At 49.0% G+C, this 14124-nt stretch overlaps 2 protein-coding genes across 7 annotated transcripts in view; both read right to left on the bottom strand.

The window, feature by feature from the left end:
- The window catches only part of APOA5 (apolipoprotein A5), a 118398-nt gene that overhangs the window by 24275 nt on the left and 79999 nt on the right, over positions 1-14124 (bottom strand). The window lies entirely within an intron of this gene.
- The window catches only part of SIK3 (SIK family kinase 3), a 91774-nt gene that overhangs the window by 13364 nt on the left and 64286 nt on the right, over positions 1-14124 (bottom strand). For 3 of the 6 annotated variants that reach the window (XR_008735454.1, XR_008735453.1, XM_055728583.1), the window contains exons 5-15: positions 11982-12106; positions 10980-11103; positions 9693-9811; positions 9202-9312; positions 8890-9033; positions 8218-8298; positions 7999-8108; positions 7029-7182; positions 6395-6550; positions 5733-5803; positions 1907-2050 (exon numbers count right to left, since the gene is read on the bottom strand). Coding sequence is in view for 4 of the 6 variants with exons in the window: in XM_055728583.1 (XP_055584558.1) it covers positions 1907-2050; positions 5733-5803; positions 6395-6550; positions 7029-7182; positions 7999-8108; positions 8218-8298; positions 8890-9033; positions 9202-9312; positions 9693-9811; positions 10980-11103; positions 11982-12106 (1339 nt within the window). In the remaining 2 variants the exon portion in view is untranslated. The remainder of the gene's footprint in view (positions 1-1906; positions 2051-5732; positions 5804-6394; positions 6551-7028; positions 7183-7998; positions 8109-8217; positions 8299-8889; positions 9034-9201; positions 9313-9692; positions 9812-10979; positions 11104-11981; positions 12107-14124) is intronic. The other 3 variants (XM_055728584.1, XM_055728585.1, XM_055728586.1) reach the window with 3 other exon arrangements.

The following is a 14124-nucleotide window of genomic DNA, read 5'->3' as shown; positions in this document are numbered from 1 at the left end:
ACTGATGCTGGACCATTTCCAGCATGCTGGGTTCAGTTCTTGTCACTTGGCCTGCCTTAGGACCTACTTTAGTTTCTATAGATGACACACAACTTTCTTCCAAGGACAGTGCTGTGCCCCTGCCTTTCGCTGCCACTCCATCCATTGTCCTGATCCATCTGATCTCCTGCTGTAGTGATGGGAAGCAGAAGCTACAGATAAAATTATGCTGAGGTTCCCAAATCCACGTGGCCAAGGCAGAACAACTGTCCTGCCTTGTACAACTGTGGTACTTCAGTTCTGCTTTCAGTTACTAAGCTCCCATGACCAAAACCACGTGCTACTTAAGAAGATGGCTTAAAACCTGTTAGGTGCTAAAATAAAAACCCACCTGCCATTCAATAACTTCGGTCTATTTATGTGATGACACAGGACTGCTAATGGTTTCTGTGCCATACATGTCTTGGACACAACACGGGGCAATCTGTTTAGGCCATGGTAAGATGAAGTTTCTGTGATTTTGCAGGTAAAACACGAGGCAGGCTCACAGCATGTTACGACACAGAGGGTGGAATGGGCAGATACCACCCTGCTCATGATGCAACAGCCTCAGGACTCCAAAGCCAAGAGGCAGAGGTGACACCAACGTATTTACAGGTCATGTTTTAATGCTCGTGTAAAAAATCAGTTCTTGCGGTGCATGAGAGACCCAGCTTACCTTTATGATTTGAAGCAATCCTTAAAGCAGGACACAGCACATTCTGGTTGTTTTGCAAGCTGCACTCCTCCTCCTATCCAGCTGTGACCCTAGAAATCTTTCCCCTCCTGCTCCTCCCATCCCCCAAGCACCTCTGTGAGGGACTAACTTCAGGGTACAGAGGTGCTTATCTTGGTTTTCCGGAGTTCCAGCGTGGCACTAGCACTGTCTCAGTCTGCTCAGAGTTCACCTGTCTCTGCTGATTACATCAGTGCTCAGCTCAGCAGGTATCTGGCTACAATAAAAAGCGCTTTGTCAAGCCTGCCAGTGTGAGCTGGCTGAAAGACTGAACACGAGCACCAATCTAGCCTGGTAGGCGACTGCTTTCTCAACAGTTGAGACCAACAGGCAGCAAACTGCAGTTTGCAATTGGTTTGCACTCTCAGCACTGAGAGGTTCAGAGCACTGGTTTTTAAGCTCCCTCTGCAGCACTAGCATCCCCCATTTGCTGCTGTGGCAAGGACCCTGCATCAAATTAACCCCTCTCTCCATCAGGAGTGCCCCACCCACGCACTTTGAGTGTGTTTAGATCCAATCTGCAGAGGTTCCCTCTTTCCCAGACGTTGCAATTTTCTTCTTCCCACTCCAGCTTCCTTTCCCCACATCACTCCCATCAGGGATTCAGATTAGAAATAAAATGACTCTTGAGGAGCTTTGCAAAGAGACTTCGCAGTCAAAACACACAACTCTGGTGCAGAACAGTGAGGTTTTTAAGCTGTGGTGTAGATGACTCTTGATGCAGTCTTTTGCCTGCATCTGCCTCTGAAAACATTCTGTAGAAAATCTGCTACCTACTGCTAACTTGACACCTACCACTACAACAGAGAAAAGCTTTCCTTTGAAATGAATAGCTTATTCCCAACCCTTATGCGATGGCAGCCATTCCGGCAAGTCATCTTCAGCCATGAAAACGGGACTGGAGGGGAAGAGCCAGCTGATTCCTGCCCCCACGCTGCCTGTATCTGTGTGGGCACTGAGCCCACGCCAGCACAGAACTCCAGTGTCCCCATCATGGTCAGACACCCTCTGCTCTGCGGGTCTGCTCTTTGTACTTGTTCCTCCTCCTCACCCCTCCCTGCCAAGCGGGATGTCCTCAGTGCTCCATTCCAGACGACATCTGAGCAGGTTTCCTGGCGCAAAGCTGCCCGAACGGCCGGTGCCATTACTCACCGGTGCTGATCGGGTACCAGGTGTGGAGCCCAAGCCCGGGGTCGGAAGGACTGCTGTCCTAGCTGCCTCTGCAAGTCTGGAGGGATTTCAGCTGTAGGGTTGGTCATTGCCAGAGTGTGCCTTTTTGACCTATTTGCCAAGTATCTGCAACAAGCAGGAGCACATTTTATAAGAGACTGATGGGAGTACTCCAAAAACAGGGAGTGTTAGAAAATCCAGAGTAAATGGGAGGGAAGAACGCTGGCTGCAGTGCTCAGAACCAACCAGGGAGAAACACACCACGGACACACTGCCCGTGCCCATCACATCACTGGGTTTTCAGGGCTTAAGGGACAAGCGTAGTTTCAGCTGCTTGTGTGCTACCACCAGCCTCAGAAGGAAAGAGCAGCCACTTCCTATTCGCAGCAGGAAAGCCATGTTTCTTCTCAAGGGGAATGCTGGTATATCCCTTTGGGAATACCCAGGTGACTACCTGCCCTCAGTGTGGACTTACTCCACTACAGCAGGTCTGCCTCCCTCTCCCAAGGCCCCACTGAGCCGTGGGGAAGCCTGCTGCATGCACGGAGCCAAAAGACGAGTCACAGATAATCCTAGCAAGAGCCGGCTGGAGAACAGGCGCAGAGCAGAGCGGCTGCTCAGCTGCCCCCTTGCAGGATGGCCTCTGCATGTCAGACCTACACCAGGATGCCCTGCGTCTAGCTGTGAGCAGCAGCCAGCATGTCAGCAGGGGAAGGGGGCACGAGGGCCACCCCACCCGAGGTTACGGGTGGGTAGAGCCTCCGGTTGTCCGAGGAACATGAGAAGGGCTCTGCTGAGAAAGGGCTGGTGCCCAGCCCAGCCCAAGTGCGCCATCTAGTCCCTGCTCCATTCTCCAGGGAGCTGGGAATCACCCAGCGATTCACCGGGCAAAATCAGCATGAGAAATGGAGCGGCAAGAGGGTCCCTTCCTCTGGGGCCAGTGCCACCAGCACTAAGGCTGAGCCCCCCTCTTAAACCAGAGCCCAGGGACAGCAGCTTAAACCAAAGCATCCTCTGCATCCCAACTAGGAGACTGCAGTCCTTCTGCAAACCCTCTAAAGACGGGGGGGAGCGTGCAGGGCTGAACTCGGAGCCTCTGCTTTGGCAAGGATGTGACAAAGGGCCACACAGCTCTGACGGCCGCTGCCCTGAGCTGCTAGCTACTGGCTGCAGCAATGCTCAGAGCAGCTGGGGGCACAGGGCCAGAAGAGATAACAAATGAAGCACCTACCCAGGATGCCCTGGCTTGTGACAGCAGGGGAGCTAGCACTTCACCCACTCAAGGCCAGGTGGGATGAATGCCCACCTACGAACGCAACTATTTCTACTCTTGTGAACCAGTGACGGGGTGGCTGTGGTAACTGTGACAGAGATCACTTGGACAGCAACACCAGGGAACTAACAGGGAATTCTCACCTTTGCTCTTTTCCTCTACTAAGGCTCCCTGCAACTTCAACTGGCAAAGCACAGAAGAGCAGCAAGCAATAAAGTTGTTGCCTTCTCCAAACCCGGGCTCTCTCTGCTAGCTGCTGAAGCCACTTAAGCAGAAGACAGCAAGTTAACAGAATGAAAAGTGCTTAGCCTTGTGGTAACTTGCCAAAGTCTGTGCCATTAGCTGTTTAAGAATCATCTGATGCAGACAGGGAAAGTTTCCCAAAGAGCTTTACAGTTGTGGTTTGCTAAGATCATTTTATTTCAAACCTCCAGGGAACAAAACAATCATGAGCTATAACAGCATTCTGGGTGGAAGAAAGTTTCCCAAAGCTCAAAGGAGATGCGACTGTTCCCTGAACAGAGAAAAGATTATGCTCTCTTTTCAAGGTCAGATTAAGGAGGGCAAAAACTGCTCACTGGTGGCTGCATACAGAGCATCCGGAGCAGTGTTCTGAGAAGCTAAATATTTGCATCTGTCCCTGATGTTAATGCTATTTACCCTTCCCCTCTGATGACTGCTGACATGTTGCAACATAAGGGGGTGGAGAGCAAGTTAACACACAACCTGGACGGGGCTTTTTCTGGGCCATCTGGTGGAAGAAGAACGTGTGGTACGAGAGGACTAAGGGCAGCACTGCCGAGAGCAGCCAAGTGACCTCTGGGTCCAAGGAGACCTGCCTTTCAGCAGGATCTGAACGTTGCAGTGGCTTGCAACCTACAAAATACTGCAGGGGGGTTTCCAAAGGTTTCCAGCTGAGCTTACGCATTAACTTAAGAGACTTGACTGAAACCTTAGGTTTTAGAATAGGAGAGGTACAAATCTGTCCAGGTAAGATGTCCACGGGCAAGGGGATGCCCTTGCCAAGAATCAGATTTGCAATCAGAAAGACTGTCTACCAGTCTTGGACATAATGTCAGGTGGACATTATGGGCCCTAAATTACAGCTTTTAATAGCTGTCTGGGCAGTGCATTTGTGTACAGTTGTGTACAGAGTCCGTGTTCCCGAGTCCTGCTAGGGAAGACAGCACACAGTTAGGGTACAGCAGCTTAACAGGGCCTGAATGCGGCCCACAGTGCCTGGTGTGCATGCTCTTCGTCTGCTCAGTACTGTGACTCGGTCTCATTTCTTTCATGATGCTGCCTTGCAGCTGGGGCAGGTCACGAGCACGTACCTTCCCCGTATTGTGGCTCGGTGGATGAACAGCAGCTCATGACAGAAAATACTGTCCTCACTCTCACAAAGGTGAGGGTGGTGAAGAATTAAGAAAACACAAGACGTGCTCTGTGCCAACTCAGGTAGGGCTGGAAGTGAGTTCTTCCATTTGTACCAGCTTTGACTTTCTTCTAAGCTCAGGTAGGCAAAAGGAGCCTCAGCGCACACTCTGCACAATCTGTCACTGCACACACCCACCGTTCAAATCCCCCTTCCCTCTGGAGCACTGAAAGGAGAAGAGCTGGCGAAGGCTCTGGAGTACGACTTCTGCCCAGCGTTTCTCTGCCTGCCACCAACTCCCAGTTTGAACCCTTCTCCTGAGCACAGCCCCTGAGGAAACACTACCTTACTCGAGGTGGTAGCCCGTACAACCCGGGGTTGGGGGTAATCCAGAAAACTTTTCAAGTTTGAGGTAGGAAGTAGGAGCACTCCACAACCACACCCACCACATGTAGTGCACCAGCTGGTTAGCAGAGAAGAAACTATGCAGAAGCTACTAAGAAAATGTTAGCAAGGACATGGTTAGTGTTTTCATGGATTGAGAAAGTACAAGCATATTCCACCCGCCTCCTAGTATGTGTTTGGAGCAGACAAAGAGGATGGAAGTTTCCAGCCCGATATCTAATGATCCTTTCCTTATTGGAGCAGACTATTTTAAGGCCTATTGCTGAAATCGGAAACTAGAGGTAGCTGTATTTCCAGCAAGCTCACTTTGTTTAAGGCATCAGAGTTGGATGTTTACTGCATGTCTTGATACAAAAGCTGCATTGACACCCAAGGCCACAGATGAGATCTTCCTAATCTCCATCACTCAGCAGGGAGGGGTGAATCACTTAGCACTCATTTTGCAGGTTAGTGTGTATTGCATGCTGGTGCACACTAAGCAAAGAAATTTAGCAGTTTCAGAGTTTCTGGAGAACCTACTGCTCAATTAGCTGATCATTTCAGGGGGAATCCAGCTTTGTAAGCACCTAGCAGCGTCAGAGGCGTAACTGCCTACAGTACTCAACACCCACAACAACAAGAGAAATGTTGAGCCTTCGCTGTAATCAACTTTGTTGCCTGTGATGAGGTTGTGCTTGTTTTAATTCAGCTGCGGAACACCACAGGGTGAGCCTCTTGGAGGTAGTAAGGGCAAATGTGAACAGACTGGGAGTTACCTCTGCACAGCTTCCTGATCTGGCTCCCCATCGGAGCTCTCCTCGTCCACAGGGGTGACAGCTGGGACAGCCTGCAGAGATAAGAGAGGCCATGGGTTCCAGAAAGCAGTCAGCATGGTCCCATCCATGCAGCAGACACCTGACCTTCCTAAACAAGCTTTCACAAGGATATATGTCCAGTCTCCTGCAGCACCAAGGACACTCAGCCAAGAAACCTTTCCAGCATTCTTTCCCCAATCAAAACTGCCTGTTACAAGGCTGCTGCTTCTTTTGGTGCTACCAGTAAAATTCATTAATATAAGTGCCCCAAGGATGAAAGTATGTGCATTAATGCACGGTTTTCTCTATTAGAACAGCAAAGGAGAAGAAAAGCAGCTGTTAAAAAAATAGTTCACAAACACCGTGTCAATTCCAGAGAATACCAGCTCAGCTGCTGGCTACAGGAGAGCACAGCAACTCTCCCACAAAGGGAGAGAGTACCTTGCTGCTCCAGAGTGGGGAACCTTCAGAAGCAAGCGGGCACACTCCCTGCAGTGCTTCCAGAGTGCTACAGACTGAGCCTGCTATTCTGTCTGCTATGACCTGGAGGCAGTCGCCTCTGCCAGGGGGAGAAGATATTTATAAGCACACCACCAATTCTCTTCTCTCCTTCTGCTACTTACTGGCGTCATAGTGACGAGCGGAGATGGACCTCGAGGACGTTTCAACAGTTGCTGTGCGTGTAACTGGATGTTGGCTCCGCCATCTGATGCTCTCCGCCCCAGAGGACCCATGCCATTCAGCAGCTGCAGGGTGGGGGGCTGCAGCAGCGACTGCTCCTGGGAAGCACAGACAGTGCTGTTATCAACCTGTACGGCAGCTTCAAGGTCACAAACCCAGACACGCAGGCATGAGAGAAGACAAGCCTGGGCTTCAGGAGAGATTAAGGAATAGCACCAACACCTCAGAGCTGACGTGGGGCAGAGAGGGGCAGCGTCAGTAGTGTTTAACTCTCCATTTCCCTGCGCTGTGCTTTAGTTGCCAGACAGGCTGCAACCTGCAGCTCCAAAGCCAGGCAAGTGCAGTCCTATTTCTACCCAGCCCATTAATTAATTTCATAGTGCAGTGGTTTTTCATTCTTCAGCTATTTAAGGAACCCACTAGAATCATACCTAAAAGGACAGCAAGAAGATACATCTTGAATCTTATGGAGACCAAGGAACTGGCAAATAGAGTGAGCAAGTGCAAGCACGAACACACCCCCCCCGTGCTGCTGGAGCACGGACCACAGCAGGGAACATGTGCATTGGTCAGTACCTTGTACTCCAGCTGACCCGTGGGCTGCAGGTTCTGCCTAGGCAGCACATTGTGCATGAAGTTCACATTCGGGGTCACCTGCAGGAATGGAGCCTGAGGAGTGACACGGGGGAAGCCAGGCAGGAGCTTCTGCAGGTCTTCCATGACTTCCGTCCTGTGCAATCACATTTATAGGCAGGTGAATTAGCACGATGTGCAGAGAACCACCCACAGGTCCAGTGCACTCAGCTTCCCTTCACAAAAAGGCTTCTTATTGCTGTGGAAAATGGTCACAGAGAACAGCCAAGCTGCTCTTTGGGTTTTATTTGTCCCTTTTTCCCCTCCAAGTTGAGATTTACCAGAACTAGCTCTTTGCATTAACATAGATTGTATTTATCACGAAAACTTCCTCTAGGACATGACAGCAGCACAGCTTAGGTGAGAAACTGGCTTGCACACCAGTGAATGACACTACAGCTTACACAGAGCTCACCAGGAAGAAGAGGAGGAAAGCATCTCATCCTCACCCTCAGCTGAAATACTAACCAACTTGCGCAATGGGGCTAGGACATTTAAAAGAACACTTTTGCTAAAGAGACACCTTATATTTCCTTCTCCATCTAGCAAAAATCAAGTTTGCAGAAATAACTCCAAGCCACTCACAGCAGGAGCAGGAAACCAAAGTTCTGGATACCAGCTACGACACACATACGTGCACTCATCACCACTTGGCCTGGCTAGAGTGAAGCGGGACTGAGGGGCACACTGTGAAGTGTATTTGCCAGCCCAGAAACTGGAGACCGTTGCCAGTCCAAAAGGTGTCAACTCTTACATACAACAGAGCCCAGAGTGCCCTTAAGGCATCAGCCCGTTATCTGCCAATGTAGCACAATTTAATAAATCACATCTCAGAAGGACCAAAGTCATACGCTAAGAGTAAATCTTCAGGTTCCCTTAATCCTCCCTCAGGAAGTTAGAGTCCAGCACTAACCGTGGGTCAGCTACTCCAACCGTGTGCCTTCTCATAGAGAGGTAACGAACCAGAGCTTCAGGTGATGGCTCTTCCCCTTCATCACTGTCCAAGTTCATTGTTCCGTCAGTCTGGGCAGGCAAGACATTGGAAATGTTGAAATAAGTGAGGATCAAGGAAAAGGCTTCAACCCAAGCCTGGGAAAAGAACTTGCAGGGGTCATCAAGGGGTGTACCTCACCTCCACAATTTGGTTTTCAGGGTTGATGAGCTGGACTTGTGGCACATTGATGCTCATGGTATTGCCTGTCTGTTCTGTCTGCTAAGCAGAGAGATCAAAATCGGACGACATGAAGCTAGCATCTCTTACAAGCCCTTTACAAACACTGCTGGACTAATACCAGTGCACAGACCTAAGCACTGGGGAACAGGGAGGTTACCCTAGAGCCAGTGAATATCAGTTTATTCTTAATTCTCAAGGGGTTGCCTCATTTCCCCTCCTCCCTCCCACTCAGGCAGGGTCAGCATCTCTTCTGCTTCCCTTATGACCTGGACTCTTTTAAAGCAAATACTAATTTCTTGGTCAGCAGCACAAATTGAGGAAGCAGCATCACACAGCAGTCCTGGTCTGTAAACTCTAGCTCCCAACCAGTGACCCTCACACTGCCTTCTCCTCTGTCACCAAGCTAGCAGAAGACTTTGTCCGAAGGGTATTCGCAAACCCACAGCGAGTGAACAAAGCCTTCCTAATCTCAGGATTATGGCACCCTAAACACACACCAAGTTCTCGGATGAGGAACATTTTGGTGCTCCTGCTAGGATGAGGACACCCTTAAGCAAGTCTGAGTCCAGCAGGTAAGGGTCTGGCTGGCCTTCCAGGGCTGGCAGAACACTGCCCAAGCAGGGCATCTACCTGGAGGTTAGTAGAAGTGGGGAAGGTCATGGTCCGTGGTATACTTGGAGACGCTGCGATGCGCAGATTCTTGTGTCTCTTCAGACGGTCGCAGAGCAGGCTGTAGATTGCACTGTAGTGATCATAAGCATCGGCTCTTAATGACTAAAAGAAGAAAAGTAAAAACCCGGTCAGTTCTTCTTGTCAAGCAATAAAGTATGCTTCATACTGTGCTGAGGTTGCTCTGTTACCAAAGGTGATAAGCAACAAACATGGCCATTTGATCGCCAGTGGGAACAGGCAGGTCACAACTGTCAGCTTGTGGCGTCTTACCTGAATTGTGCGTTCCTTGTCCAGCCCCATGTCCGCCATTGCCAGCAACACATCCTCGTTCAGCGGCTCCATCTGCCTCTCGGTCTTCAGGTGCTGACACTCTGCTATCAGCTGTAAGAGCACAGACACAGACTTCAGCACTGACATTCCCAAAGGCACACGGATGAGTCATAGCGCTCTGAAGAACCAATGCACCAGGCTCGGGCTGCAAGCTGGCATGAGCTTTGAAGGCTGATGGCCCACCAATTCAAAATCTAGTGCCTTAGGCTCTCAACGCCAAGGGCAAAGATACAAAAATATATACAGATGAGGAGCGATGTGGAAAGCAAGGCCAGGAGACACAAAGCAGAAAGGCAACACACCAGCACTTGGAACGAGAGTTCTCAACGAGCTGAAATGAAGATGGCACCACTACATGCTAGGAGCCCGTCTGCAGCCTGGCAGGCACCGGGCAGACCCCACTCGCACACCAGCTCACTCCTGCTTCTCACCCTGTCAAACTCCGCATCAGCCTCCCCAAGCTTCATCCACTTGTGTTTGCAGATCTGCTCCATGGAGAGCCGCTTGCTTGGGTCCAAGACCAGCATGTGGCGGATCAGATGTTCACATTCTGCAAGGGAAGAGGGAGGCTGGGTAACCCGCAGAGAGGGACGCGACTTCTGCAGGAGGCAGCCTCGCGTTGCGAAGGCAAAAGCGCTTTTTTTTCTTTCAAAGCCTCACAATTCTCTGTGGGAAGTCATACAGAGCAGAAACATTGCTTCTCCTTCTGCATTTTGCAGCCGTCCAGTCCCCGACATGCCACTTTGCTGCAGACGTTTGATTTCCCCATGCCAGGAAGGAAGGAAGCCACCCGGGCAGCGGGCCGCTGTGCTGTTTGCTGGAGCCCCTAGGTGGCATGCTGTCACCCCGTCCCTCCTCGCCTTGGCGCTGGCCAGGGGACACCACCGGCTTTTTGGGGTTGAAGAGCAAAGTATCCTCTCAACATTCACCACTGGGCAACAGCTCACTGTGAACGATTTCTCCATCGTAATACGTGTGCGCTATCACCATGGGGGACTGAGGCTCTCCCTCATTTGGGGAGGGATCTAAGTGTGCTTTAAAAACACCACACGTTTTAGCAAGCATTTTCTGCACGAAGAGAACCTCTTCCCCAAGTAAGGTGGCAGGCAAAGAAGTTTTCAGCTGGGAAACTCCATGCAGTCCATGCAAAATTATTCCTTAATCTGACAGCAGCCAACCAAGAACGTACATATGACTCGTTCTTAAGTGAAGTTGGTTTTATCTGAGAATTAATCACACTTTACAAAAATGGGACTTATTGCTACAGTATTCGGAAGCATTTTTGCAGGAACAGGACATGGACATTCATCTCCGATGGGGCTACTGCTGGAAATTCATGTGCCACAACGCTGTAAAAAGCTTCTTGTCTAAAAAAGGTATACGACAGCCTCTACATTCCTACATCACTATTTCGTTCTTAGCTTTTGCATCTTCAGAATTTAGAAAGAGTATATCTTTGCTAACATTTTGCTATAGTTTGCACAGTTATATACATGAAAGCTGAGATTTTACATAAAAGTATTTCCGTTTCTAAATTCTAGATTCAGAACTCATTTTAACTTATGTTACAAACCACCATCCAACGGATAAGCTTCCCGGCATACCACTTAGCTGGCATATAAATCAGCTGGCCTACTATAATTGAAGTGCTCCAAATAATCTGTAAGCAAAGATGTGACCAGCGTCTGCTCAGCGCTGCAGGCGCACGCGCCCCTTACCTGTGGACATGAAAAATGGAATGCGAAATTTCCCACTGAGCACCCTCGCTCGCAGGTTCTGCAGCGTGCTCCCGTCGAAGGGCAGAGCGCCGCAGACCAGCACGTACAGCACCACACCGAGACTCTGTGTCCAAAACAAAGGTCACGTCAGCAGTGTTAGAGGGAAAGACCAGGAGACTGCAGTTAATCGCAGTAAATGTTGTTTAAATAGAATAAAAGAATAATAAGGAAGAAAAAGCAAGTCCTTTCGGAGCAGACCTTGTGGACATCTCAGTCACAGGCCAGCCTAAATCCTCCTTCAAACTTCAAGCTCCATTTAGACTTTTCTCTGGAGCCTCAGAAGCCAACAGTTAGAAGAAGCCTACAGCTCCAGCCTGCCTGAGGCAGCCCCACAGCAGGAGGCTCTGGCCACCTGCACAGCCACACCAAACAGCTTCAGCTGACAAAATGCCACCGTAACGGCCGTGCCGTTTCAAACCCAGCTATGACCCTTCCTCCCCACTCACCCAGCCTGGCTGGCAGAGCTCGGGGAGCCCCGCAAGGAGGAGAGGCAGGACAGCAGGCAGCCAAGCCACTATTGAATAGCGGCTTTGTGTCACGGAGCTCGTGCCATGGAGGAGACTGTCCCAGGTCTCAGCGCCAATGCGCTCTCTGCGAAAACCTCATAGAGCAAAACTTGAAGTTTCCTCTTTCAGCTCTGCCAGATCAAGCCCTACCACAGCAGGTACTCTGCCATCCAACAGCACTGAAGCGAACCATATTTTTGGGAAACTAAATTAAAACGCATTTCTGGGCAACTAATATTTTTGGCACCATGCTTCCCAATAAAGAAAACACATGACACAGTAGCCAGAATAAAATTTTACAAGCATTTCTTCAAAAAACATTTTTTTGCCGTATCAGAGGCTTTTCTCCAAGACACCTACTACACATTCAGGAATCAAAGCCAAACACAGAGCAGAAATTAGATCAAAGCAAAGGAGAAAGAGGTTCATCCCATACCCAAATGTCAACCTTTGGCCCATCGTATTCCTTTCCTTCAAAGAGCTCTGGAGCAGCATAGGGAGGACTCCCACACCAGGTTTTGAGCAGCTGACCAGGTGTGAAGATGTTACTGAACCCAAAATCTGAAAGAACAAAGAGAAGAGATTAGAGGAGTGTGATCCACTCCAAATGTCCTAACAAATGCTATTTAAGTAATTTGCTGAGACAAGTCACATACAATCCTGTAACAGATAACTGATACACAGAGACTGGAGAAACACGAGTGCACAAGACTCAAAAAGAGTAAGAGCAACGCTGAAATCACCTGGGCAGCATACAACTTCTCTCCATACTGAGACAAAACCCCCAAGTATTAACAGCAGCATGTCCACTTCATACAGTATGAAACACACCCCATATAAACAATCTGCTGCAAAATGCTACCGCTTACACCTGCTGCACATGCTGTAACCAGACTGCTTTTGCTTAGCAGAACACGATCTTTCAAAAAGTTTGCTCTTTGCTTTTCATCCACGCGGTTTTCACGCTGGAGCCAATACGCCAGCCATCAGACCAGCCAGGGTTGCTGCAAGTCAGGTGCATGGTCTGGAATGAGGCTTCCACCCTATATTCAAGAAATCCTTCATAAATCCTGTGTGCTAACTTCCAGCCTTCAGCTTCTCTGATGTCAAGTTTCACAACTTCGTTAGGGCCAGGGCAGCTGCCAGCAAGGACAGAATGCAGACAAGGGGGAAAAGAACAGGAAATTTTGATTTTCCAGAAAGTACTATATGAGCTGGAAACTTTGGTTATGGTGGGCAGCTATACAAACCAAGTCAAATCATCCACCAACAGCAAATAATAAATCCTGAAAGAGAAATAAAAAAAAAAAAAAGGTCTTAACCTTACAGGCAGTCAACCATCAGCTTATGTTGGCACTAACGGCATTTTCTGCTAATTAACCTGCCACCCCCTGGCACACAGCTGGGACTTGCACTGGAAAGAGCAAAGAAACTGAAGTCTGGATTCAAGAGAAGTGAGCTGCTTCTTATAAAAAAAAAGAATCACTAACAATTTCCTTCTTTCTTGCCTCAACTGAATAAAAGCAAATTCACAGTCACAGAGAGGCGTCTCCACGTCCCGTGAACACGGCCATCCTCAGAAGCAAGCGCTGTCAGAAGGAGCGGTGCCACAAAGGTTATCTGCACACTGCTGCGCCTGTGTTTCTGCTAGAAGTGTGCCAGCAGGAGGGTGAGTGACATTAATGCACACGGATGGGGACCCACAGCAACATGGACATTTTCCATGGCATTTGCACCAGCAGCAGATCTTCACGGCAGGCTTGTGTGAGAAATGCTGGAAAAAAACCCAAGGACGGCCAGAAATACTCAGCTTGCAAATTCTAACTGATAAAACCAAAAAGCATCGTAGCAAAAATATACGCTACAGCTGCAGAAAGTAAAAATCTCCCATAAAGAGCTTAAGATTAATTTTGACGCCGCCACTGGTCAGAACTGCAGTGTATGTGGGATAATTCACAGCTGACTGCCTACTTGTCAGTGAAACACAGGATCCCAACGTTGTGCTAGGAGAATCTGGCTGAAAATATATACTTTAATACATGTATAGAAACAGTAAAGAACATTTCAGATGCAAAAGCACTTAAGTTTTTTTCCCATTTCTTGAAATAAACACACATTCATCTTGAGACTTCATCTTCATTTTTATCTGCTTATTTCTCCTTAAGTCTTTTATCCATGCTTTAAAAGGTAAGGACTCTGGCATGCATTCTTTAGCCATCAAGAAAGGTTTGTTTTCCTAAATAATATAAAACTACAGGTTTGCCCTAACACATTCAATATTACCCTGCCAAAGGAAAATCAGTTGTTGCCTTTTAGACAAAACCCCCTTTACACCAGCACCCAGTTTCACACCAGCTTCTGAGAGTGAGCCACCAGTGATGGCCAACACCTCTGTGCAGGAGGCACAGAAAATCCCGCAGGCACTCACTGCACAGAGAATGCACTAACTGGTGACTGCGTGCTCCCGCTCACCACTTTCCTTACAGGATTTTCCATGACCTAATTTCAGGTGATTCTCCTCTCCTCCTTCAAACAGCTTCTGCAAAACTCAGCAGACCGCCTAGCACAGCTCAGCACAG

Source organism: Falco cherrug, chromosome 17 (assembly GCF_023634085.1).
Source record: "Falco cherrug isolate bFalChe1 chromosome 17, bFalChe1.pri, whole genome shotgun sequence".
In the NCBI taxonomy this organism is placed as follows: Eukaryota; Metazoa; Chordata; class Aves; order Falconiformes; family Falconidae; genus Falco; species Falco cherrug.
The sequence above is the reverse complement of the archived record's forward strand: the minus strand, read 5'-3'. Positions and strand labels throughout refer to the sequence as shown.